Below are 23,556 nucleotides of genomic sequence, written 5' to 3' on the forward strand. Positions count from 1 at the left end.
TGAATTTTCTGCCAACACTTTCCCAAAGACGTGATGGCCTGTTCTTACATATTACTCCTCTTGGGAACTACAGTTCAAAGTGAGGGTTAACTGACTGGCATTCTGCTGTCCACCTTATGCTTTTGCAGGTGGGCACACCAGGCCCGTCTGGACACTGCTCACATGCTTCTCTGAACTGGGGTCCGTTACGACCCAGGAATGAATTGCAAGAGTCAAGATGTGTCCAGTTCTGGACTTTCATCTGAAAGACCCTTCAGGGAAGCTCTTCACGGTTTGGAGGGTCCAATACTCAGTCTTCGGGATGAGCTGAGACAAGACTTCTGCTATGTTGGTGGGAGGGATGTGGGCGTTCAGGGCTCCGGAGTGGTGGAACATCCCTTGGGGTCTTTGCGGCCAGAGAAGGAGATGCCATCCATAGTTCCTCAGACAGTGAAAGCTAAAAGGTCGTGGATTAGTTCATGAGACCCAAGGACAGGATCCAGCTGCGGGTCCTGGGGTGCCCTCTCCAGTCCTAACACTGTGGGAAGCCCTGGTCTCAATGCTGAGTCTTCTGCAAATCTCTGAAATTGGGCTCTCTGGTGGGGCTTTGACTGGGATTTTTACAGCTCCCCCATTATCTCATGTGCCAGCCAGGGGTTAGACCCATGGCTTGGAGCAGAGGGGAGGGCCACTGGGGGCTGTGAAAGGGAGCAGGTTGGAGGGGCTGCAGGTGTTTCCAAGGACCATCTCCATCTTCTGGACCCCTCGTCTTCCCTCTGGTGGGTGACCCAAGGACACGCCCAGGACAGGATGGCTCTGCTGCCTGCTCCCAGCCTCCAGTGAATGTGCCCCATTCTCAAACCCAGGAGCCCCCAGAGCAGCCAGGAAGCCCTTCTCCCACTGACTCTGGGCTGCAACCCACCCCGGCCACACCAGACACCCTCACACGCTGTTGTGGGGACCACCACAGCTGCCTGGGCTGGTGTGTGAGCCGTGCTGCCCTCTCGGTATTTAGGGCAGGGTGCCCCGCACCACCGTCCCTCAGGGCCCACAGGGTGCAAGCTCCTCTCATGCTGGACGAGAGGACCCGAAGGTCAGCAACAGCAGCTGGAGGAGTCCAGCTGTGGCTCCGCCAACGGACATGGCCTGGCACAGCGACTGTGTACTAGGATAGCAGCGTGTTCTTGATGTGTCAGGACAAAGAATGGGCTCTAAGCAGGTGTGTCAATTATGCTGTTTTAATAAAAAGAGGTACAGTTTGTTCATCCTACCCTCTCCTCTGAAGTTGCCTAACATCTACGAAAGGGGATGTGACCTCCCCTCCAGGTCCTTAATGACCTTTGTCTCGCTGTGCCTTGATCTCCTGGGGAAAGGCCATGTTCCACATGTGCTTCCCCGCAGGTCCTCACAAGTGGCCTCCTGTTAATGAGTTTCTGATCAACATCTGTTGGATTTATTTCAGTGACTTTCAACTCTCCGCCATCTACAAATCAATGATTTCAGCTCCAATTTTGCAACCCCTCTCAAAGTTCATAACTGTTCTTGCTGCCAAGAACACTTTTATGTACGAAGCTCACATGGTCAGGGCAGAGGGGCCGTCCCATCACTTCTCATCTATAAGAGAATGGTGTACCATGTGGCCAGCGTCACAAACACAGGAGCACAGATTTCTTTTTGAATTTTCACGTTAGGTCCCTAATCATGCCAATGATGTTTTCCAGAAGCAAAAAAGACTAAGGCAGTGGTTTTAGGTCATAGAATGAAAAACTTGTTCCACCAAATATTTATTTTAGTTATTTTTAAGTGCAACAAATATGACAACATCACACAAACTAAGGAGGCAAAAGAAGAAATGAGAGAGTAACCCAGACCACACAGTGTACTCCACACCACACACGAGGCCCTGTGTTTGGACTTGCGACTTCGCAGGGTGGCCAGAGGCGGACGTCCTGAACAACTCATTTGGAAAGAGGTCACAGGGGGCGTCACCAGCAATTTGTTCTAATGTGGCCCATATAAATATTTGTTTGGTTGGTTCTGTTTTTTGGGGGGAGGGAGGTAATTAGGTTTATTTATTTATTTACATGGAGGGACTAGGGATTGAATCCAGGACCTCATGTATGCTAAGTACATGCCCTACCACTGAGCTACACCCTCCCCACAGCCCACGTGAGTTTGATCTGGATGGAAGAGAGCAGGGAGGGAAGTGCACTGAGTCCCTCTTCTCTCTGACCTGACCTTCTGAGAGTGTCCAAAAAAGTCGAGTAAGGGAGCTTCACACTCCAGCCCTCACAGGTGTCCAGGGGCTGCCAAGTGCCAGTGGAGGGCAGTCTCCCTCATTCTGCACTGACCCAGGAGAAGGGCAGGGCCCAGATTTCCTGGAAAATGTACCTAGTTCTGCTCCTTGGATGGAGGAATGGGGGTCTGAGGCCCACTGCCAGTCCACCTGGTGTGGCCGTGTCGGTTCAGAGCAGCATTTTCTCACTAGCTCTGCAGCTATCTTGGCTCAAACCCATACTCCCAAATTTACTAACAGTGTAATCCTGGGAAAGTCACTTAATCTCTGTGCCTCTCTTGGACTTCTGTGAAAGGACAATGGTGGCTGCGTTTCAGAACTCTTGTGTGCTCAAAAGAGAATCAGGAAAACTCTGAACACAGCCTCAAAACCAATAAACTCCAGAACGGAGACCCCGGGGCCACGTTCTCTCTGCTCCATGCCCAGCAGACCCCCCCTTTTGGCTGGAATGGTATTCGGCACAGAGTAGGCCCCTGAAAAACACCCATCAGATGAAAACTGGCCTTGAGATGAGTTAAGGCCGTGGGACCCAAGGCCACGATCACAGCATGTTTGCAGATGCAGCAAATAATTGCTATACGCATGTGTCAATTATGTAAGATTTAGAACAAAGAAAATGGAAGTACGCATGTGCTAGAGATATTCTGTAAGCCTAACGAACCAAGAAACTCAGATTGTGTGTGTGCTGGCAGAAAACAGATAAAAAGCAGGACAGGTGCATCATAGGCGCACCTCCCTGTGGCAGTAAAGTGTTGTTAACCCCATGGTGTCTCCTGCTGAAGTCTGTCCAGCGATATGGCAACTCCTAGTGCATTTTTTCATTTGGGCCACTCACCTCCTAGAACCCCACGTCAGCCTCCCTCGGCTGCCACTCAGCATTAAAACTTGTCTGCTTGACCAGGTGCCTGGTCTGCTGAAGTCGGAGAGCAGGTAAGCCAGAAAGCCCAGGCTGAGAAATTCTAATTGCTGGTGTAAACGACACATTAAAGAACTAGTATGCCAAGATTTCTCATGGGGTCTTGTGTTCACGAGCCAGCACGAGGTTGGAGGGCACCTTTCAGAGACAGAGCCTTGTTCTGGATGCTCATCCTGTACCCAGGCCCCTAAGGGGGTTGTCCACTGGGGGCTCCTAGTGCAGAAGCACTGTTATTTGAAAGCGTTTCATATTTCATCATAACTTGGACTCCAGAGATGGACAATTTTTCCAACCAAAAATAGACAAGTAACAGACAGTTCAGGAATTACAAAGGCCAATAAACCTAAAGCACGGACCTTGTTTAACTTATTGATAATCAGTTAAAATGAGAAAGCAGCCACTGGTGGGATGAAAAGAAGACACACTTTCCCTGCTGCAGGAAGAGTTGGTGCAGGGCGCTGGGGTAGGGGTGGGGTCCTGATGTGGAGGAGGCCTGTGAGCAGGCCAGTGACCTTGGGAAGAGCAAAACAGCTGGACCCCATCCCCAGGGGCCCAAAGTGAAGTGGACACCAGCATGTTATCCTGAGTTCCACCATCCAAACACAGTGCAGTGTCACAGTGGCCCATCCAAGACCATGCTGGGGCTCTGTTGGGTCTCTCCTGTCTCCTCCTGGCAGTTCATGAGACTTCCTTGTCATTTGTTTCTGTGTGGAGAATAGGAGGCAAACTTGGGCTTTTGCTCCCTCCTGGCCCACCTTCTCTTCCCATCACTAGGAATATCCTACAGGTGAACCCTTGGACATGCACACCTCTCTCTCCAGGGTAAGATGCCTCACTCCAGGTATTGCTGGATGCTCCTTGCACTTTACTATCCCAGAGGACGTGGAGGATTGCAGTGACACTGAAGTTTAGCAGACTTCTCTCAGTTGTGCTAGAATGTCTCGCTTTTCATTTATTTGATTCTCTTTAAAAAGAGACCATGAGGGCTAGCCCCTTCAAATGGCTCCATCCTTAACTGGTGGTGTGGTCCTGAGTCATCACCGGGCTCCTGGAGCCCCTCTCATGACCTCTCACGTGAGAGGGTCCCTTCCAGCTTTGATTTCCACCAACACACGATTGTAATGAACAGAGACGCATCTGCTGCATCAGATGCATGTCCACCACAGGGCATCAGCATAGCCTCCAAGTGCCCCCTGTCCACGTGGCTTTCCAGCTTCCCCTCCAGTACCTCTAGGTCAATATCCACTCCACTGAGGCTTATACCCCATTGGTTCCATGTCCTTGCCCTGCATTAGTCCAGTGCCTACCAGACCCAGATGCAAGGATGAAGGACATCTGGGAACGCCCTTTACTAGGGGAAGGTCTGTGATGAGAGCAGAGAGGATCAGGAAGGTTGGGAGGTCCCAGATGGCAATGGAATGACCTGAGAGAGGGTTGGGCGGACATGTCCCAGACTGCCCTGTGGTCTAGAAGTTTCTGCAGGGCCCTCAGGGAGTCCCACTTCTCCAAGACAGGCTGCCTTGGTGTCTCTGCTGAAATGCACAGGGGCTGCTGTGAGCACTGGGACCCAAGGCAACTGACAGTTCATGGAGCTGGAAGCCTGCAGGCACATTGCTCTCCCCACCAGCTGGAATTCCACTTCAGTCATCCTGCTCTTTCCTTGACACTAGTCCCGCTTCCCTCTCCTCCATTCCTGCTTTGGTTGTGAGACCACTCTTCCTGCGTGACTGCTCCTCTGCAGGGTCATGCTTGGGAAGACACGTGGCCATGCTCACTGGTCCCCAGCCTCTCGGGGCCACCCCTCCTGCCTTCATCCCACTGTCCTAGGAGACATTTTCCGGCCTTCCACTCCTTCAGACCTCCAACAGCATCCCCTTCCATCCCACCCCAGGTGGTGTTCTCACTTCCCATTTCTCTAAGAAAGCAGCAGATGGAAGAGAATGTTTGCAGCCCTGGCACCCGCTAGCAAGGGCCCCTGAGCACCTGCACCTGTGTGCCTCCTCTTGACCTGCACCTACATGCCTTCCCTTGACCTGCCCAGAGCTGTACTCCCACATCTTCCCCTCTCCCCACCTTCCTATGCGAGGAGGTAGCAACCTTGTTCCTACAGCTCTCAGACTACAGGCAGGGAGTCATCCTTGATTCCTCTGTCTCCCTTACATCACATCCAAGCCACCAGAATGTCCCTTCACTCTGCCTTGAAAGATGTCCAGATGCACTTGTCTCTCTGCACCAGATGTCACAGCTCCCTGCCTCTGCTGCTGCCGTGGCCGCCTTCCACTCTGTTCATGCTCCACAGGGGCCAGCAGGGCCCTGGAGGCGGTGCTCCATCTCACACACAGGAAAAGGCAGAGACTTTCCATGGCAACTGAGGCTTCCTAGGTCCTGCCCACCCTTCCTCTCCTGCTCTCCTGCCCCCATCCGCCCACCTCAGCGGCTGACCTCATGCCCCCCACCCCAGGGACCCTCCTGTCACAGGGCCTGTACAGGTTTCTCTGAAGGGACACTCTTCCAGCAGATAGACACCTGGCCTGCACTCCTGCTCTCTCGACTGTGTTGAAATGTCACCTTCCCGAGGACCTGCTACTTTCTCCAAAGCAGCAGACACCCCCAGCCTTCCAGCCCCTCCTCCCTAGGGTTTCCCACCCACATGTCTGTGCCCCAGCACATTCCGGGTATAACCACCATGCTGTGCCCATCAGAATGTGTATCAAAGAAGACAAGGGTCCTGCAGTGCCCTGTCTCTCTCCAGTCCTAAAACACTGTGTACACCTGAGATTTGTCGAATGCCTAAAAAATGGTTTGCTAAACTTCAAATAAAGAGAAATAATTTAGAGAAAAAGGATGAAAGAATGACATGACTGTAGAAGAGGAAGAAGGTGAGTCCCATGCCCTGGGCCGTCTTCTCTGGGTCACCCCAAGCAACAGCCGCACGTGGCCTGGAAATGTGCAGCCTTAAATCTTGGGGAAGGTGGGGGAGGATGACCAGCCAGTGGGGGAGGAATGGTTTTCATTTCTAACTTCCACCTCTGGATCCAGTCAGAGTGGGCTTGTCCCCAGCTGTCTGCGTAACTGCTGCCTGTCAGCTGCCATCCCATCATCGAGATTAGGGACACCAAGCCCTGGAGGGTTCCCTGTGGGGTCAGACGGTTGACTTTGCAGGCTGGGGTAATGCCCAGTCGTGGATAATGCCCTCAAAGGACAACAGTATGTCTCCAGCCTGAGCACCTGTCAACAGGTTTCTCCCCGGCTTCAGACTTTCTGTTCACACGGGCCTTCTGGTGGGGCTGCTGGGCCATGCACTGTGCTCGAGTCCCTGTTCCTCCACTGCAGCACCACCCAGACCATGGGCACCCTGCCTACACTTACTCCCATCTGCTTACTTTTCCTCTTCCCCGTTCCCCTCCATTTCTTGTTCCAGAACATGAGGGCTGACATCACTGGTTGAGGGGAGGGACAGCAGCAAGCTCACTGGTGTGGGGTTGTGATGGGGGGTGGAAAGGCCTGATTCGGTGTCACACGGGCAAGCTGGGTCTGTTTTGCCAATTAACACCTGTGATCTGTGCAAGTTACTCAAACTCTCCGAGTGCTATGTCTTCACCTTTAAAAGAGGATAAAAATGTCCACTTCCTTGAAGAGTTGCTGTACCACATGAATGGTAGAGGCTGTACTGGCTTTTCTGTGGGTGAAAGAAGTTGGTTCGATTTGACAACCTCAGTTTATCTCTGCAGGAAAGGCCCCTGCAGTGCTCAAGGGGAGGAGAGAGTGGACACTGGGCACACTCTTTCTATGGGGCCCCCAACTTTATATTCCCCTTGTGTTTGTGGAGTGCCACCTTAGAGTATATGGGGGAGACTGTAGGTATTTTCTGAGTCCTCATACCCACAAAAGTGTCTTCATTTTGCTTTCATGGCTAACTGGTAGTTGGGAAAGTAGAGAATTCAAAGTCAACGTCACTGCTACTGTATTTTGCAGTGTCCAAAGGCTAGTGGACAAGTCTTGTCTTGTTCCTTCGTAGGGAACCAGGATTTTCATGCCCTGTGGAAGTATCCGAACACCTCCTCATCACAGGTGTTCTGATTTCATCAAAAGTTTTCTCAACAAGTTGGAGGAGGTCCAGTGAGAGCAGACTTTCCCTATCCTCACACTGGGGCTGGCTGTGCAACCCTCGGACCACAGGTGTCACCCACAGTCTCAGGACAGGAGTGGACAGTCTTCTCTGACCTCCATGTAAGGAGTGGATATACCTTCTAGTTCTCATCAGCCTCCCATCCAAAAGCTATTCTGGACTTAGTTTTCCATCACAGGGCATATAAATGGAGTGTTTATCTTTCTTTTGTTAACTGACTAGTGTTCACTGAGCACCTGCCAGGCAACCTAGCCCCGACTGAGACTCACAAATCCCCAAATGGCTCACAGTCTAGTGGTAAAGACGACACATTAATTGGCTTATACTGAGAATGACAACTGCCACCATGGACACTCAGGACACCTTAGAAGCACAGATCATCTCTGTCCCTTATGCCCAGACAGAGCCTGCCACTTATCAGACACTCAAAAGGACTTTAGGGATGTTGAGTGTGTATCTATCTTAACACAAGTGTGTGTGTGTGCACGCATGTGTGTGTGTGTGTGTGTGTGTCTGTGAACAGACCCCAAGCCAACTGAAAAACAGCAAAGAAACAATTCCTGAGAAGGGACATGAGCTCTCACTACCCCATAGTATCAGTTTAGTGCCTTGGTTCCAGCAAATTCATTCTCGTCTTCATGCAATGTAACCCTGAAGCCTACCTTTGCAGGGCACAGCTGTCTCCATGGCCCGATTTGGGAGTACCTTGGTCTTATTCCTGATCTCCTCTTCTTGGCCCTGAGGACTTTAGATTCACACGTGGAGGAAGAGGTTGCCCTTACTGGCCTGTATGTTATTAGAGGTAGGCTCAGGGTGAGGACCACATATTCACATGTGTATTACTGTCTCTGTTTTTATGGATGAGATGACTGAGGCTACAGAGAAAGGAGATGACATTCCCCATCCCAGAGGGATGAGCGTCAGGTGCTGACTTCCCCCCTCCCCAAATTCCTGTCAATCATTCTGGATTTAAAGAATCTCCAAATAGCACACCAAAAGGTGTTTAAGGGAGAAGAGTTAGATCCAGGGCACTGAAGGAGGGCTAGGGGTCCCAGAGTCTGAGAGAAGGGAATGGGAAGTAAAGGCTGAGGTCCCTCAATGCAATGCAGTTACTGAGGGGCAACTGCAGGATAAGAAAAAGTACATGAATTTCAACAGAGTAGGTAGTATTTTAGGAAAAGGGAAAACCAGAGATAGGTCACATAGGTGACAGGGCCAGATAGTCAATCCCCACTCCTGACAATGAAGTGCACACGAACACAGTCACGTAAGTCAGGTCTATCCCCGTGTGCGGCAGCAGGAGCTCTGATAAGCCTGTGTTGAAGTCCCTGCTTAATGTGTGGCAGAAACTAGGGACGAGAAGGCCCCATTCAAGTCCATCTCGCAGAAAAATAAAGAAGTAAAGATATGATGAATAGATTAGTGAATGAATACACCTTTGGGATTTCTAGGCAGGTCATTACCAGACACTGGAAGTGTAAATTTTCACTCACCCAATGATCCAACTACTTTATTCTTGCACATAAACTAGAGCAGGCTTTCCAACAGTGGACTGTCATCTACTGATGGCTTAGACATTATTTTAGTGGATAAGAATCAGCATCTTTTTAACGGGTTCAAGGAGGGCTGCTGTCAGGAGTTTAAACTACTCCATGTTATTGCTGCCTCAGCGTCCACTCTGTGTGATCAAAGGGGACTACTACAACCGCAAAGTGACACAGCTCTTCCTGTAAGCATGTAACCCAGGTAACAGTCCGAGAGTCACAGACAAATGCAGGTTCCTGACATGACTTTCTCTGCAGCCCTTGTGAGCAACAGCTCCCCTCCCTTCCAGATCCTCCCCTTGTGTGGTAAGACCCGCAGAGGTACCAAACCCCCACTCTTGGTGCTTTGAAGTGACCAATTCGGTCTTCACGCAGACACCGACACCACTTCAAGGACAGGCTGTAATGCCGGCGAGCGCTCAGGTCCCGCCCCACCCTGCAGGCACCTGCGTCAGCTCCGCTGTGGCCCCTCGCGGCACGCACGAGGAGCCTCGTCTGTTCCCTTTTCCGCGTGGTTTCCGTTCAACAATGGCTCCCCGTCGCACACCGGGGACACACGGTAAAAATGCCAATTTCCCGTGATGGTCACGTAGTCTAACAAATCGCGGACACTGATATTTCACATTCACACTGCAGTATACACCAGTTGAAAAAAAGCCAACCCTCGGTTCTATAACCGCAAATCCGTTCTGGGGAATAAAAACAGGAAAGCTGACCCCTAATGTCATCGCAGCTCGGCCACAGAAGTCCCCACCGTCCCACGACGCCCCTCCCCGCCGTCAGAGTCCACGTGACGCGGCGCCGCACCCGGAGGCTGCACGTGGGGCCAGGGACGGCCCCACCACAGCCGGCTCTCAGGCAGCGGGACCCACGCCCGCGGAAGAACACGACGCCACGACGGCCGCGGCGGCCATACGCCCGTGGGGATCAGACTCCCGCCTCGCGAGGACGCCTTGGCGCATGGGACTCTGGGAGGGAGTCTTCCGGGTTCCTTCTGCGCGCGCGCGGCCCCGCCCACAGATCGTCTTCCACTCGGAACTTCCGGATTTCCCACGAGCACGGGGCCGGGGTCTGCGTCCGGGAAGGTGGGTGCGAGCGTGGGCGGGCCTCCGGCGCTCGGGGACGCCGGGCGGGCTGGGGGGTTGCTCCGCTTGGTGGGAGGGGAAGGGTCGGCGGGTGCGAGCGGCGGACCTGGTGCCTGCGCGGGGCGCGAGTGCAGCATCAGGATTCGCGGGCCGGCGCTGGGCAGGGCCGGCTCGGCCGGCTGAGCGCCGCTCGATCAGAGAAGGTGCGCTGCCGACGGCTGGGCCACTGCCTCCAGAGGCTTCGCGAGCTGGGTGGTGGGTCCAGGGTGACGGCGAGGCCGGGGCGGGGGTGCGGGCAGCGTGCACGGGCCAGCTCTGCCCCTGGCGCGTCCCGGGCGACGTCGTCAACCTCGGAAACGCCGGCGCCCGCAGGACTAGCGAGATGCCCCCGATTCCTGGAGAAGTCACGTGAAGGGTGTGCGGACCGAGTCTCACAGGGTGGCAGTTGTGTTTGCGGGGTCTCGTGGAGTCTCGTTAGCAGGGCAAGGGTCAGGTCCCTTCCTGCGCTGTGCGGCCTGCTTAGCGCTCTTGATTTGCGTTTACAGTTCATACAAGACCTGGTTTCCAGGGACCGTAGTGCCAGGGGAGATGGTCGGGCTCTGGATGACCGTACCGTTTTCTTTGTAACAAGGTAGCTGTTATGATGAGTGAAGAGGAGACGCCCCGTGGACAGAATCCTACCCGAGAGACAACTTTGTGACTTGAACCCTCTCGCCTGCGCGTCGGATCAGAGGCAGAACAGTCCCAGAAAGGAAGAGATCCTAAGTTTAAGTGGCCAGGCAATTGTTGATGCTTCTGCCCAGAGTGACTGAGATTGGGGTGGTGCTACCTCCTCCAGAAGTTGTCAAAGACGGGGCGATATTGGAAGGTTTGGACTGATTTGTAGAAGACAACCTGAGCTAGGCTGAGAAGGGGTGGGCAAAGAAAGGCCTAAGGAAATGGGACTTATTGGAGAGGTCCTGAGGGAATGGTCTCGGGTCAGAGGGAGTGGAGGGACCTGTCACAGCTGAGAATCTGTCTACAGTGCTTCCTAATCGATCCCATTCCTTCACACCCCCCACCACGTCGTTTCTGTTATCTGATCTCTCTCAAACCTGGTCATATCAGATATCAGTATATATAGAGGTGTGCTGATGCGTCCTCTTCCTGGTCGTATTTCTCCCTTGTAAGAAAGATTGGGGGTGGGGGGGCCGAGGGGAGATTTGAGGATATAAGTAATTTGCCAGGTTCACATGATTTTACTATATACATCAGGCATCTTGACTTTTGGATAGTATTATCCACTCTGCCACAGTTAAGCCAAAACACGAGCTTATTTTTGAAAAACACAGTCAATTCAGAAGAAACTGTTTTTAGAAGACCTTGCCTTAACATGCCTATCCTATTCTCCCTAGTGCTTTTTGTGCATTATGTGAATTCCAGGGACTAATAAAACAAGTGGTTCCCACTTCACATCAGAAATCTGTTCTTGATAATCGTATCTTCTACAGCACAATAACAGAAGCCTATTTTCCACTGTTTAAAATAGGAAAATTAGAGTGCATCACATTTCACTCTAATTGGCTTCAAACTGATTTTTTAAAATGTGAATAAAACGCAGCACATGTCACCATATGTTTAACAGACTCGTGTTATAATGTAAAACAGTTAAAACAGTTTTCTGATCTGCACACTGTTGCTTTGTACAATTGGCATGATCTGTTAGTTCCAGCAACCTTACTGAAAGCACCCAGTTGGCATTTGTTATGCTTTTCAGAAGTTCTACATGTGGTTGTGAAGTTCTGTTGATTGTGTGTGGCACATAATGTAACTCAAGACTTTCTCCCCCATGTCATTTTGTTAAAAATATTTTACTCTGTGATGAACCAACCTAAATTCACTGGCTTAAAAAAAAACAGTAAAAAGAAATATGCTCAGAGGTCTATGTTTCAGCTTTCTGGGCTCAGTTTAGTTGGTCAATTCCTGTGCCAGGGCTGTCTGGGTCACACATGAGGCTGTAGCCGCCTGTTGCCGCTTGGTGTCCTGACTGAGGCTGGTTGGTTGAAGATGACTTCCTTTACTTCTTCAGGGGCTTGTGCTGGCTGTTGGCTAAACTGCCTGTCCCTCACAGGCTAGCCCCAGGTTTCTTCACAAGATGACAGTGTTCCCAGAAGGCAGGCTCTAATTGACAAGTGCTTTTTATCCTATGTTTGCATCGTATGTCCTTTGGCAGGAGCAAGTTAAATGGCGAGACACACGTCATTGTCATTGGGAACTTCACAGGGAAATAATTAGGGGGAAGTAACCATTGTTTAAATAAACAACTGTTATTTAAGCATCTTTAAAAGTTTAAGTTGATTTTTACCATTAACTGTTGATAAATCAGTAAGAAACATGTGCTTTCATTAACTTAAGGATAAATTGTGGATCTTACTTCTACAAACTAATAGACCTGTGGGTGCTCCTTCAATAGGGTCTTTCCTGCCCCTTCTCAAGGTGTAAATATTTTTGTCCCACAGGAGGCACACTAGCCATCTCCTCACCCCCACCCCCAACCCAGTCTATCTGGTCTTTTCTAGTTACTGTTACAGAGCTTTAGCAGGAGAATCTAAGAGCAAGCCACACCAGTTCTTTGATGACACTGCTCCATTTGCCTTCTCTCCCAGCTCTATTTCTAGACTCCTCTGTGCATCTCTAAGAGCAGCAGGAAATGAATACATCTCAGGTGAGCTGATTTTTTTTTCCTTCAGCTTATTTTGTATTTTGCTGTATGAGCTTTATGAGGGTCCTTAAACTAAAATGGAAAAGTAAAATTTAGCTTCAGGGCAATATACATAAACAAAATGAAGGTGGCATGTGGATAGGCAGGTAATATGAGCTTAGAGTCATCCAAGGTAAGTGCAGTCACAGATACAGTTGTTACCTGATTGGAACGGACCCTCAGAAGAAAGCATGCTGCATCCTCTTGGGACATGAGAACTTATAGATACAGAAATCTGAAACAGTGTCTTCATTGTCACATAGATGATGGAGTGGATAGTGTTTCACCGCCCATTGGGAAATAAACGCTTCATGCATATGCAGTGGTGACCGTTACCTGGTGCTAAAAAAGAACTTGCTTAATAAGGTTTTTCTGGAGTTGCTAAAATAGTTCAGTTCCAGACACCTTTTGGCTAAATCTAAGAATGTGTTGTTTATTAGGATAATTTTACATTAATTTACTGACTCAGGGAGAACTGATATCTTTATGATGTAGCCTCTTCCTGTCCATGAATATGGTATGTTTTTTCATTTATTAAGTTCTTTTGTGTCCTTCAGGTTTTTCACCCCTCACATAGTTTTGTGTGTTTTTTATGTATTGATAGGTGTTTGCTTGTTGTTGTTACAGTAAAAGCGTTTTTGTATAAATGAGATTTTTACGCATTATGCTTATACTCTGCTAATTTATAGAATTTTCTTATATAACACTATTTTCACATGATTCTCTTGGGTTTTCTAGGTATGGATTATTTGCAGATTATGATCATTTTCATTACTGTCTCTTCTATTGTGTGGACTGTTACCACTCAAATTGTTTTATAACTATGGTGATGCGGCTTCCTTATCCCCCAGTGTTTCCTGATTAAGTGTGATGCTGACTTTCAGAGTAAGACATAGACGTTTTATCATTTTAAGGAAGAATCCCCTGAACCCTCCTTTGTTAAAGGGCTTTGTTACAATTGGGAGCGTATTTTGTAGATCCCTGCTCAGTGTCGATGTGGATGATTATAGAATTTTCTCCACAGAAATATGAATATGTTGAAATATATTAACAGACTTCTTCATATTGAGGTTTGCTCTATTCCTAGAATCATCTTTAAAAGTTTCTTCTCTGTTGTCATGGTTTGTTTCTCTTTCCCCGTCAGTAAATGGTAATGTTTTCTGGAACACCATCCTGGTTCCTTTTCTCCTTTCAGTCTTTCAGGTTCTCCTTGAGCAGTTTCATTCACTCTGATGGCTTCAGCTACCACTAGAATGTGGCTGTTTCTGAAATCTCATATTGAGCCTATTTCTCTCTCCTGAGCTCTGGATCATATATCCAGTTGCCAGTTGGACATCTTCACATCTTTAACCACAGAAATTTCAAACGTGATACGTCCAAGATCTTTGCTTCTTCTTCCCATCCGCTTCCTTGTCCTTTTCTCCCAAGTTCAACTTACAGTGCCAGTATCTACCTAGCTGGTGAGAAAGTGGGATGCATTCACCCTGAGTGGTTATAAGCAGCTCTTTGGGATGTAGAAAGGAAATACAAGGATGCATGTGTACATACTTTTTTTTAGAAAAATGGTGAGCCCAGAAGATTTTTTATTGATGGAATTAGATCATATACTTAAATGCAGAATACCATTATAATCAGTTCCTTGAATACCATTACTGTCTTTATCTTTCACCGCAGCTTGGGAGCCCCTACCTGGACGTGGTGCTGCTGGTACCTCCATTCATGTGGCATCTGTTATTTATGCCCTTGCAGCTTGACTTCTGCTCTTGCCTCATGTTCACAAGAACATGTGGTTCACGTTGAACAGCTCACATATTTGGCTCTTCAGTGAAGTGCAGCCTGATAGCACAAAGTACAACTATTCTTTGTCTCCTTTCATACCCCCCTACCTTAAACATTTGTGTAACCTAGTTCATCTCACACACAGGCAAGCATTTGTACTTTTGTCTCCATACCAGGTCACACGCTCCTTTTATCCATAGCAGCAAGGACCCTTCCAGATTTCTAAGGGAAGGTATAGTAGTACTTTTAGGAACTAATGAATTGACACAGACATAGGATATTCCTATGGTGATTTCTTCCTGGCCCACAATATAGAGCACAATGCATGGTGTAGCCTATGTAAGATAAAACACACACAAAAGACATGAATTCCCAGGTTTCCTGTTCTGCTGACCCAGGCCGATGCTGTTAATTGAGGAGAAATTTGCTGTTAAAAGGGCTGGTGCCATTTGAGGATCTGTCTCCGACCTTCACCTGGGAGGAGTGGCAGGACCTGGATGATACTCAGAGGACCCTGTACAGGGGTGTGATGCTGGAGACCTACAGTAGCCTGGTGTCACTGGGTGAGCAGAACTCCCCTGGTAACTGCCAAGTGCATGCACCTTTTCCTTCCTTGGTAAAGGTGCAGTTGTTTATGAAATTAAGTGATGCTTAGTTTCAAGATTCCAGGCCAAGAAGAATGTGTGTTCACCCCTCCAGTCAGGGATTCAGATTGACCCTTCAAGAGTCGTGCTGTTGCCATTCTTCAAAGCCCATGAAACTTAAGCAGTTTGGAAAAACCCTACATTATGTCTCATCAGCAGGGCGTTGCATTACCAAACCTGAGGTGCTCATCAAGTTGGAGCAAGGAGCAGAGCCATGGACTGTAAAAGAGCCCCCAGACTAGAGTTCCCCAGGTCAGTTAGTGCATCCCAGGCAGGGAGGCTGGGAAGAGGAGAACACAGCCGAGGTTGGCCATGCTCAGCTGTTTTCAATCAGTGGTTTCCGGAGTCCAGGCCTTCAGACAGTTTGTCTGCATATATCAGACTCAAGCCTTGTCCAGTGTCCAGGTATGACTCTCACTCGTAAGCCTCCCTTTTCTGTTAATTGCTGAATATTTTCTCAGATTTACGAAAACCCAGTGCCTTCCTGCCTCTTGGAATTTTTCTTGGTTAGTCTCTTTCTCTAGATTCTCATTAGGCCTTCTTTTTGTCCATTCTCACAGACTGTTTTCTTTTGGGCATTTATTCATACATCCATTTATTCTTTTAATATGTTAATTGGGAAGTTTTAGGCACTGGGAATATCTGTAGCTGTTTGGATAACAGCTGTAATGAAAGAAATGTTCTTATTTTGTTGAAAGAGAAAAATGAAACAAATATACATGTTTAATAGTCAAATAAGAGCCACAAAAAGATTGAACCAAGATGAGAGAGAAAAAAATAGAGTGTATTGTTCTCAGAAGGGTGCTCAGAAGCCACATTTAGGGGAGATTCTCAAGTGTTTATGTTGGTAGAGCTTATGTATGAGATGACTATATTCCATTTTGGCATGTAACTTACATAAAATCTGGAGTAGAGAGTGGATATCACTACTGAAGATGGCAATTAGGAAATCATTAAGTCTAAACTGTTAGGGTTAGAGGAGGTTGCCTAGGGACCTATTAAGAACATGAGAGCAGGGGTCCAAGTGCAAGCCTTGTGAACCTTGACATCACGAATCATGAAGCTGAGGAGGCCCCAGTAGATTGTTTACCATGGAAAGTGGTGATCTCTGACATGGGAGGAAAAAGTAGAGATTTGGGTCCAAGGCCAATAAAACTAACAGTTTCAAGCTGGGGGAGCTCAAACTTTGGAGTGGAGTTTGAAATTAACATTTTTACCTTCTCTTGTGAAGATCACTGTTGGCATTGCAGTATCAGTGTACACACATACACACACACACAGTATGCGGAGAGAGCTGATGGCTACTCTGAAAGTTTATTAAGCTACACAGGCTTATAAAGCAAAAGAGAACAATATGGAAAATGTTTAACTATGGTATGACATTTTATGACTCCCTAGACGCACAGATTGTTTTAAGGTCAGGATTTTAAGATCCTCTGATATTTTTGATAGATTATGCTCGTCATGGAGCCAGTGAGCCTTACATCTTATCAGGGTGGAACATATAGGAAAATAGCTGCTTGATGACATTCTTTCTGACTCAGGCGGCTGTGCCTGTCTTAGGTTCCCCCCCTCTGGGGATCTTACCCGTGATTGGCTAACCAGCCTTCTCACCTCTGAGTCTGCAGCTTTTTATAGCTTGCTTACCATTCCAGCCCAAGGCTCATTCCTTTGTTCACACAACTGGGGGGCTACAATCATTGTTTAAACAAAAAAAAGGAAAGAATGAGAAATACAGATAGGACTCCAGTTTCAGTATAACTAGGGGACAGCTGAAACTATAAAGTACAGTGAAGTAAATGTCTTCAGAAGCAGTCAATTATCAAGTAATATCACTGGTTCCATGAAATGAGGTGAAAACCCCAGCCTGTTGATCTCAGAAGGAACCAGAAAACAGCTTTTCGAAGTTGGTGGGCACAGCCTGGGTTGTAAACTTAAATCCTTCAGACCAGCAGGAAGCAGTTGCACAAAGTAATGAACTAGAGTTTCCTGAACCTGTTAGCGTTCTGAGAAGCCAAGGATGTATTGTTAAGTTAGAAATTTAGAGATAGCTTCCATTTCTGGTGTGGAGAAGAGATTAATTAAGCCTTTGAAAAATCCACAGGTGCCTATAGCTGTTCCCCAGAGAGTAGTAAAAAGTAAACAAACATAGGTGTGAAATCCTTGTCCCTAAGCAGTATTCTTGTCTAGGTGACAGACACATGGCCCTCTCCCACATCCTATGAGTAGCCGACCCAGGAAAATCATGCCATCTTCAAAGCTCAGTGATCAGAAAAGGGCTGGCACAAGTTACACACAATTAGACGAAAAAAGGTAGAGAAAATAAACAGGAAACAAATGGTAGATGAAAAGCTCTCAGCTGAAATCTACATCTAGAGAGTGAGTGAATATTTTGATCAAATACTTCTTATGATTTAAAAAGAAGGAAGAAATTTAAGCAAAAAAAAAGAAAAGAAAAAACCCCGATGATTTGATATTAGAAAACCTAGTAGTTTGTTACATTAATTCACTAAGGAGAAAAATCATATACTTATAAGGTCAGTATCCATTACTGACTTTTAAAAAATTTTATTCCACTAGGATGGAAAGAAATTTCCTTACCTTTACAAGATCATCCCAGAAGAAGTACTTAGATGTGGTTCACAGGTATGGCTGTGATCATTTTTATCTCCTTCTAGATGTCCACATAATGGGTGACCTGACTGAGACCAGCCAGGAAAATCATGGCAGACCTTTGTGGCAAATTGTAATCAGCAGCAACAAAACATCAACTAAGAGGACAAGTGACTTGGGAAGAACCTTTCATTTGAGTTCAACCCATATTTCAGAACTGCTTGTAGGTGACGGAAACTCCTCAGGAATGAAACCAGAGGAGCTGAATGTGTGTGAGAGCATGTTTCGCCCTAGTGAGCCTGAGGAGAGACATGCTGGAGAGAATCCAGAGGACAGTGATGGAACTGGGAGTTTCCTCAGAGATGTTGAGTGTTCTCATTGTCAGCAGAAGAGTCAAACTTTGCAGCAGCCTTTTGAGTGTAACAGACAAGGGAAAGGCTTCAGGAAGGAGGCAGTACTCCTTACACACAGGAGGGCCCCTGTGGAAGTCACGGCTTACAAACATAGTGAATGCTGGGGAGCCCGTGATGGGTCAGCTCTCATTGCCCAAGGGAGAACTCACATGGGGAGGACCTTTTGTCAGAAAGAAACACCGTTGAATCTTCACAGAGCTGATTTCCAGGAGCAACAGAACCCATGTAATCAAAGTGGGAAGAATTTCAGCAAGAAATCACACCTCATTCAGCTCCAGAGAATTCGGTTAGGAGAGAAAACTTTTGCATGTAAAATATGTGGTAAAACTTTCTATAAAAGGGCAAATCTCACCAGACATCAGAAGATACACACAGGAGAGAAACTGTATAAATGTAGTGAATGTGAGAGAACCTTCATCATCAGTAAAACAGTCCTTAGAGAACATCAGAGAACTCCTACTGGGGAGAAACACTATGCATGTGATGAGTGTGAGAAACCCTTCTGCCGTAAATCAGACCTAACTGTTCACTGGAGAATCCACACAGGAGAAGATCCCTTTGAATGTAGCAAATGTGGGAAATCCTTCTGCCAGAAGTCAGCCCTCACTGCACATCAAAGGATTCACAACAGGTATACCCCTCATGAATGCAATGATTGTGATAAAACTTCCGTAAGAAGTCAGTACTCACTGCACATCAGAGAACTCACACAGGAGAGAGACCTTATGCATGTAAAGAATGTGAGAATTCCTTTTGCCATCAGTCAGCCCTTGCTGTACATTAGAGAACTCACACAAGAGACAAACCTTACAGATATAATGAATGTGGGAAATCCTTCTGTGTGAAGCCAGAGCTCACTATACATCTGAGGTGTCACACAGGAGGGAAACCCTATGTGTGTGAAGAATGTGGGAAAACTTTCTACCAGAAGTCAAAACTCACTGTACACCTGAGAACTCACACAGATGAAAAACCTTATAAATGTGACAAATGTCAGAGAACCTCTGGTGAGAAGTCAACCCTCGATAGACATCAGAGAACTCACGCAGGGGAGAAACCCTATGGATGTAAAGAATGCAGGAAGACTGTCCATCAGAGGTCAGCCCTCACTGTACATCAGAGAACTCAACAGGAGAGAAACCCTATGAATGTGATGATTGTGAGAAAACCTTTTGCCAGAAGTCACACCTCAGCAAACATCAGAGAACTCACACAGGGGAGAAATCACGTGTGGCTGAGACTGGCTTTATGTTTGCCCAAACTCACTATCTTTTTCTTTTGGGGACACAGCCTGCATTTCTCAGCCTTCCTTTACTGTGGGTGGGGCCATGTAACTGAACTCTGGACAGGAGAATTTGAACATATTTATCAACATTACTTCCAGGCCAGGCCACAAAAAAATTTCCATGCATTCCTGCTGATTATTTTTTATGCCCTGTGGTCTTGTAACGCAAATTACCCCCAGGTTCGCCTTGGGAGCCACACAGTGCAGATGGCAACTGGACTTAAGACAGAAAGGACTGATAATGGAGGGTGGAGATTTCCCCAACTCTACCAGAAAGTTCTATTTGTGTTTTACCTGAGTGAGGAATATTCACTGTTGGGCCCTTACAACACTACTAGTCCATTGTGGCCAGTTCATTTTATGAATTTGGGATAGACTGTGGGAAGAAATTACCAGTCCTTGTGTGGAAAATTCACACAGGATGGAACCTGTGTTGTCATCCTTCTCCCCCAGTCATTTGACAGAAAAATGAAATCATTGGAAGAGACAAAGAATGCAACAAATGTAGGAATGCCTTTATCAGGCAGAGACAAATCTTGAAACACTGAGAATAAAACAAAGCCTTACAAATATCTTAAGTTTGTCAGAGTTTTCAATAAATCTTGCCGCTTATACACATATCAGAGAATTTCTAATGAAAACTATCAGCCTAGGTGATGTGGATGAAGATTTTCAGATAGAAATAATAAATATTGTACTGAAAAAATTTTAAGACTGTAGCCCGGGGGTTCTAGTGGGGGTGGTTATGCCTCCAAGGGGACGCTCGGCAGTGCTGCTCCCGGCACCAGCACAGTGCCACTTCTGGTTCTCCTACTCAGAGCAGTCCCAGGGCCCGTGAAGGGTCCAGGAAGTGGAGAAGTAGTCTACCTCTGATGAAAACGTTGCAAGGGCACATTGCAGATGAGTCTGTGAGATGTGACACGTTACTGTGGTCATCTTTGGAAGATACAGTATGGTATTGTCCACTTTATGGCCACAGTTCACATAGCTTCCATGTGCAAACTACTCATAGCCTGTCTCCCCAAAATCTCATTTTATAATGCTGTTGGCTAAAAATACAGGATCTTGTCATGTGTATCAGGTGTAGGTTCACATAGGCTCATTGAGCACAGTTCCATGTGAATGGTTGCTCTTAACCTGAAGGTGTGTGACTTGAAGTGACCAGTTACCTGTCCTGCAAACACTCAACTGGTAGTGGTAGCACAGAGATCCATTCAAAGGGGAGGGGATTGGGAGGCATCACTGGCTAAACCTAGCAGGACACGCTGTCAGTTCCTTGATGAGGGTGCAGTGGTTCAGGGAATGATCTCCAGGGCTTTCGATTTTGCGCTCTTTGAGTCATCTTCCGTTTTTCATGAGACGTAGCCTGATTTTGTAATAACTGGTTGCTTCTGTCCTGCTTCCCAGAGGGCTTTTTTAAAATTTGAACTTTTTAAACCTCTTATTTCAAAGTGATTTACTGTGGTATGTCAAATTATAATCCATTAGATAAAAACCACACCCACATTTCCTCTGGAACACATTTCCTTCCTCCATCTTCAACTGATATTGTGGGGACGTGCCCCTAAGATTTGTGAAAGCCCTATTTATCATCTGTTTGTGAGGATTTACAAGGCACACCCTTTAGAGTCTCAGGAAAGGGTCTTACAGCAATACCTTTAGTCTGAGACTTACAGTGAGGCTACATTGTACTGGTAGATACTGATTTTGATCTTCAACCTGAAGTCATTTTATGCTGGAGAAGCCAGAAAGGAGGACCAATTTTACTGTTAAACCTAACATAAGTCCTGGCTCCTTTGTGTTTTGTCTAGATCATTCTCTGGAGCAGAACGATTTCTCTCTTTAAGCTCATCTCTCTCCCCTGATACCTTGTGGTGTGTGACTGCCAGCTACGAAGGTTTTGTCTCAGCTAGAAAACCACCTCAGTTGCTCTGCTTGGTGATGCTGGGCTACACTTCTTTCCCAGTCGACACAACCTTTGGCTTTCCCAGAAAGGGGCCTGGAGGGAGATTGTGAGGCAGAGCAGGAGGCATGGTTCTCTTCCTTCTTTGGCAGATGTCCAGGTGGTTGTGAGCAGGGCATGGGGAGGTGGCGCAGGGGTGAGGTGGGGTGACACTGGCATTGCTCTCATCACTGGCCCTCGTTCCTCAGTGGTGGCTTGCACCTTCTGGCACCTTTCTTTGCAGCTGTGCTGGCAGCAACTGTCACATGTCCTTGACCAGAGGCCTCCACCCAGTGTCTTGATACCGGAGAAGCAGGAACCACCATCCTGGGGCAGCCCTTCTCCTCAGGTCTGAATTTCAGCCCTCCCAGGACCTACTCGTTGTACACTCTCCCTCAGCTGTTGGGGTCCGAGCCATTTACTGCAGTTGCTGCCTCTGCACACCTCGGAGTTCTTCTTTCTGCCTTTGATAGTAACTACTCCTAGTTCACCCTTTCTGTTAGCTTGCTGAGGAGGTTTCCGTGCCACCACTCGGGTACGCAGTGGGTAAAAGACACATTTGGTATTTTCAACCTCTATCTGGAAACCTTTGTGCCAAATTCCACATTAGGATAGTTACCGAAGTTTTCACTGCCACATAACACAGGACATTGTCCACACAAGCTTCCAATTTCCTAACTGTCCTCAGGTTCCCGTTAAAGATCTCCTGAGGCCCCTCTCCTTTCACCTGCTACCTGGTTTGAAAGTCAGAACACATGCTTAGGATTTGCTAAGGCATCATTCATTGATAGCCACCGAATTCTCTTTGAATCATCTGTTGCTGTGAAGTAAACCAACTACAGAAATCAGCATCTTAAAACAACGACTTACCTCCCAAAGTTCTGTAGTTTGAGTGGGTTCAGGTAGTCTGCTCTTATCAGTGTCTTTAATGCAGCTACATTCAGCTGTTGTCCAGGTCTGTGGTGAGATGCAGACCCAACTGGATGGATGAGCTGGGTGTCCGGTGGACAGCACTGGAGCTTTCAGCTGAGGGCTCAGCAGAGGCTGTCACCGTGAGCAGGAGAAGAATGTGGGCTTTGTACGGCACAGCTGGGGACTCCAAGAGTCAGAAAGTGGAAGCAGTCCGGCTGTCGTAGGCCATGTCTGGAACAGGCACAGTGACACTGACACCATGTCCTAGTGGTGGAGAAGCCACGTGGTGCACTGAGTTTCAGGGGATAGAGAAATGGACTCCATCTCTTCATGGGGAGTGGCAGGGTTGCATACTGGGCAGTATGGAGGATGGGCAGTATTGTGCCCGTCACTGGAAAACAGAGTCCGCACACTCATTAAATGCCCCACTTGAAATAGCAGCAAAGTGCAAAATACCGAGGAACAAACCTGACCAAAAAATCGTAAAGCTTCAATGTCAAGTGCGTGCTCTCAAGAAGAAAAACAAGTAGTAGCCAGACATCTGGCGGCCTGTAGACTTCCTGGAGTGAGGCTTGAGCCCACACCCTGCAGGGGCCGTCTCTTCCCCCAGTGCTGACCCTTTCCTCCGCCTCACCCACTTCTGCCCTGCGCTCAGCCTGCGATTCCACAGGCGCTCTTGTCACACTGGGAAACTGGAGGCTTCTTCCTCCTAGTTTCCTTCTTTTGTTTCTGATACCTTCTCTCCCACCACCTTCCACCCCTGTCCCTCAGTTTCAGCGTCCTTCTCAGTTTACCTTGTGTTTGTGCCAAGAGTTGCTAAATTTCTCCGTGTCTCTCCTGAGTCAGAGCTGAGCTCATTCCTGGCATGCCATACCTGTTTGGGTCTTCTGGGATGTTTCTCAGATGACGAATTTTGCTGTTGTGGGGTATAGTAGATTAGGTGTAATGGCTCACGTAACATCCAACCAGTCCAACCCTGTGGTAGCTGGTCTTCCCTCATTAAATAGGCTTGAAAGCCAACAGCTCTTTCCGAGATTTGGAAGGCTGCATAGTGGCCCCTAGAGATACCAGACCTCGATCCCTGGTAACTGTGAATGTTTCCTTAAACGGAAAGAGTTATGAAGATTAAATTAAGGATTTCAAGATGAGATTATTTTGGATTGTCCAAGTGGGTTCTCAGTGGAATCACAAGTATTCTTACAAGTGAGGGGCAGAGGGAAAGTTGACGCCTATAGAAGAAAAGACATTTGTGAGACCCCAAGGGAAAGGTTACAAACGG

General features: G+C 47.7%; 1 protein-coding gene and 1 long non-coding RNA gene across 2 annotated transcripts; both read left to right on the plus strand.

Annotated features, from left to right (window-relative positions):
- The first annotated feature begins 10,410 nt into the window (after nucleotides 1–10,410).
- LOC107033829 (uncharacterized) lies at nucleotides 10,411–20,001 on the plus strand. The gene is made up of 3 exons (XR_012077724.1): nucleotides 10,411–10,817; nucleotides 12,595–12,653; nucleotides 17,791–20,001. It is a non-coding gene; the product is annotated as an uncharacterized lncRNA (long non-coding RNA).
- LOC107033823 (zinc finger protein 39-like) lies at nucleotides 14,790–15,552 on the plus strand. Its single transcript, XM_031674019.2, has 3 exons — nucleotides 14,790–14,796; nucleotides 14,906–15,031; nucleotides 15,272–15,552. Exons 1-3 carry the CDS (start codon nucleotides 14,790–14,792, stop codon nucleotides 15,352–15,354), a joined length of 216 nt encoding a protein of 71 aa, XP_031529879.2. The 3' UTR covers nucleotides 15,355–15,552.
- Nucleotides 20,002–23,556: the final 3,555 nt, after the last annotated feature.

This window comes from Vicugna pacos, chromosome 11, assembly GCF_048564905.1.
Source record: "Vicugna pacos chromosome 11, VicPac4, whole genome shotgun sequence".
Taxonomy (NCBI): Eukaryota; Metazoa; Chordata; class Mammalia; order Artiodactyla; family Camelidae; genus Vicugna; species Vicugna pacos.

Coding starts and splice junctions, on each gene's coding strand:
- LOC107033823 (XM_031674019.2), top strand. Junction 15,032..15,271: donor CAGTAGCCTGGTGTCACTGG/GTGAGCAGAACT, acceptor TCTCATCAGCAG/GGCGTTGCATTACCAAACCT.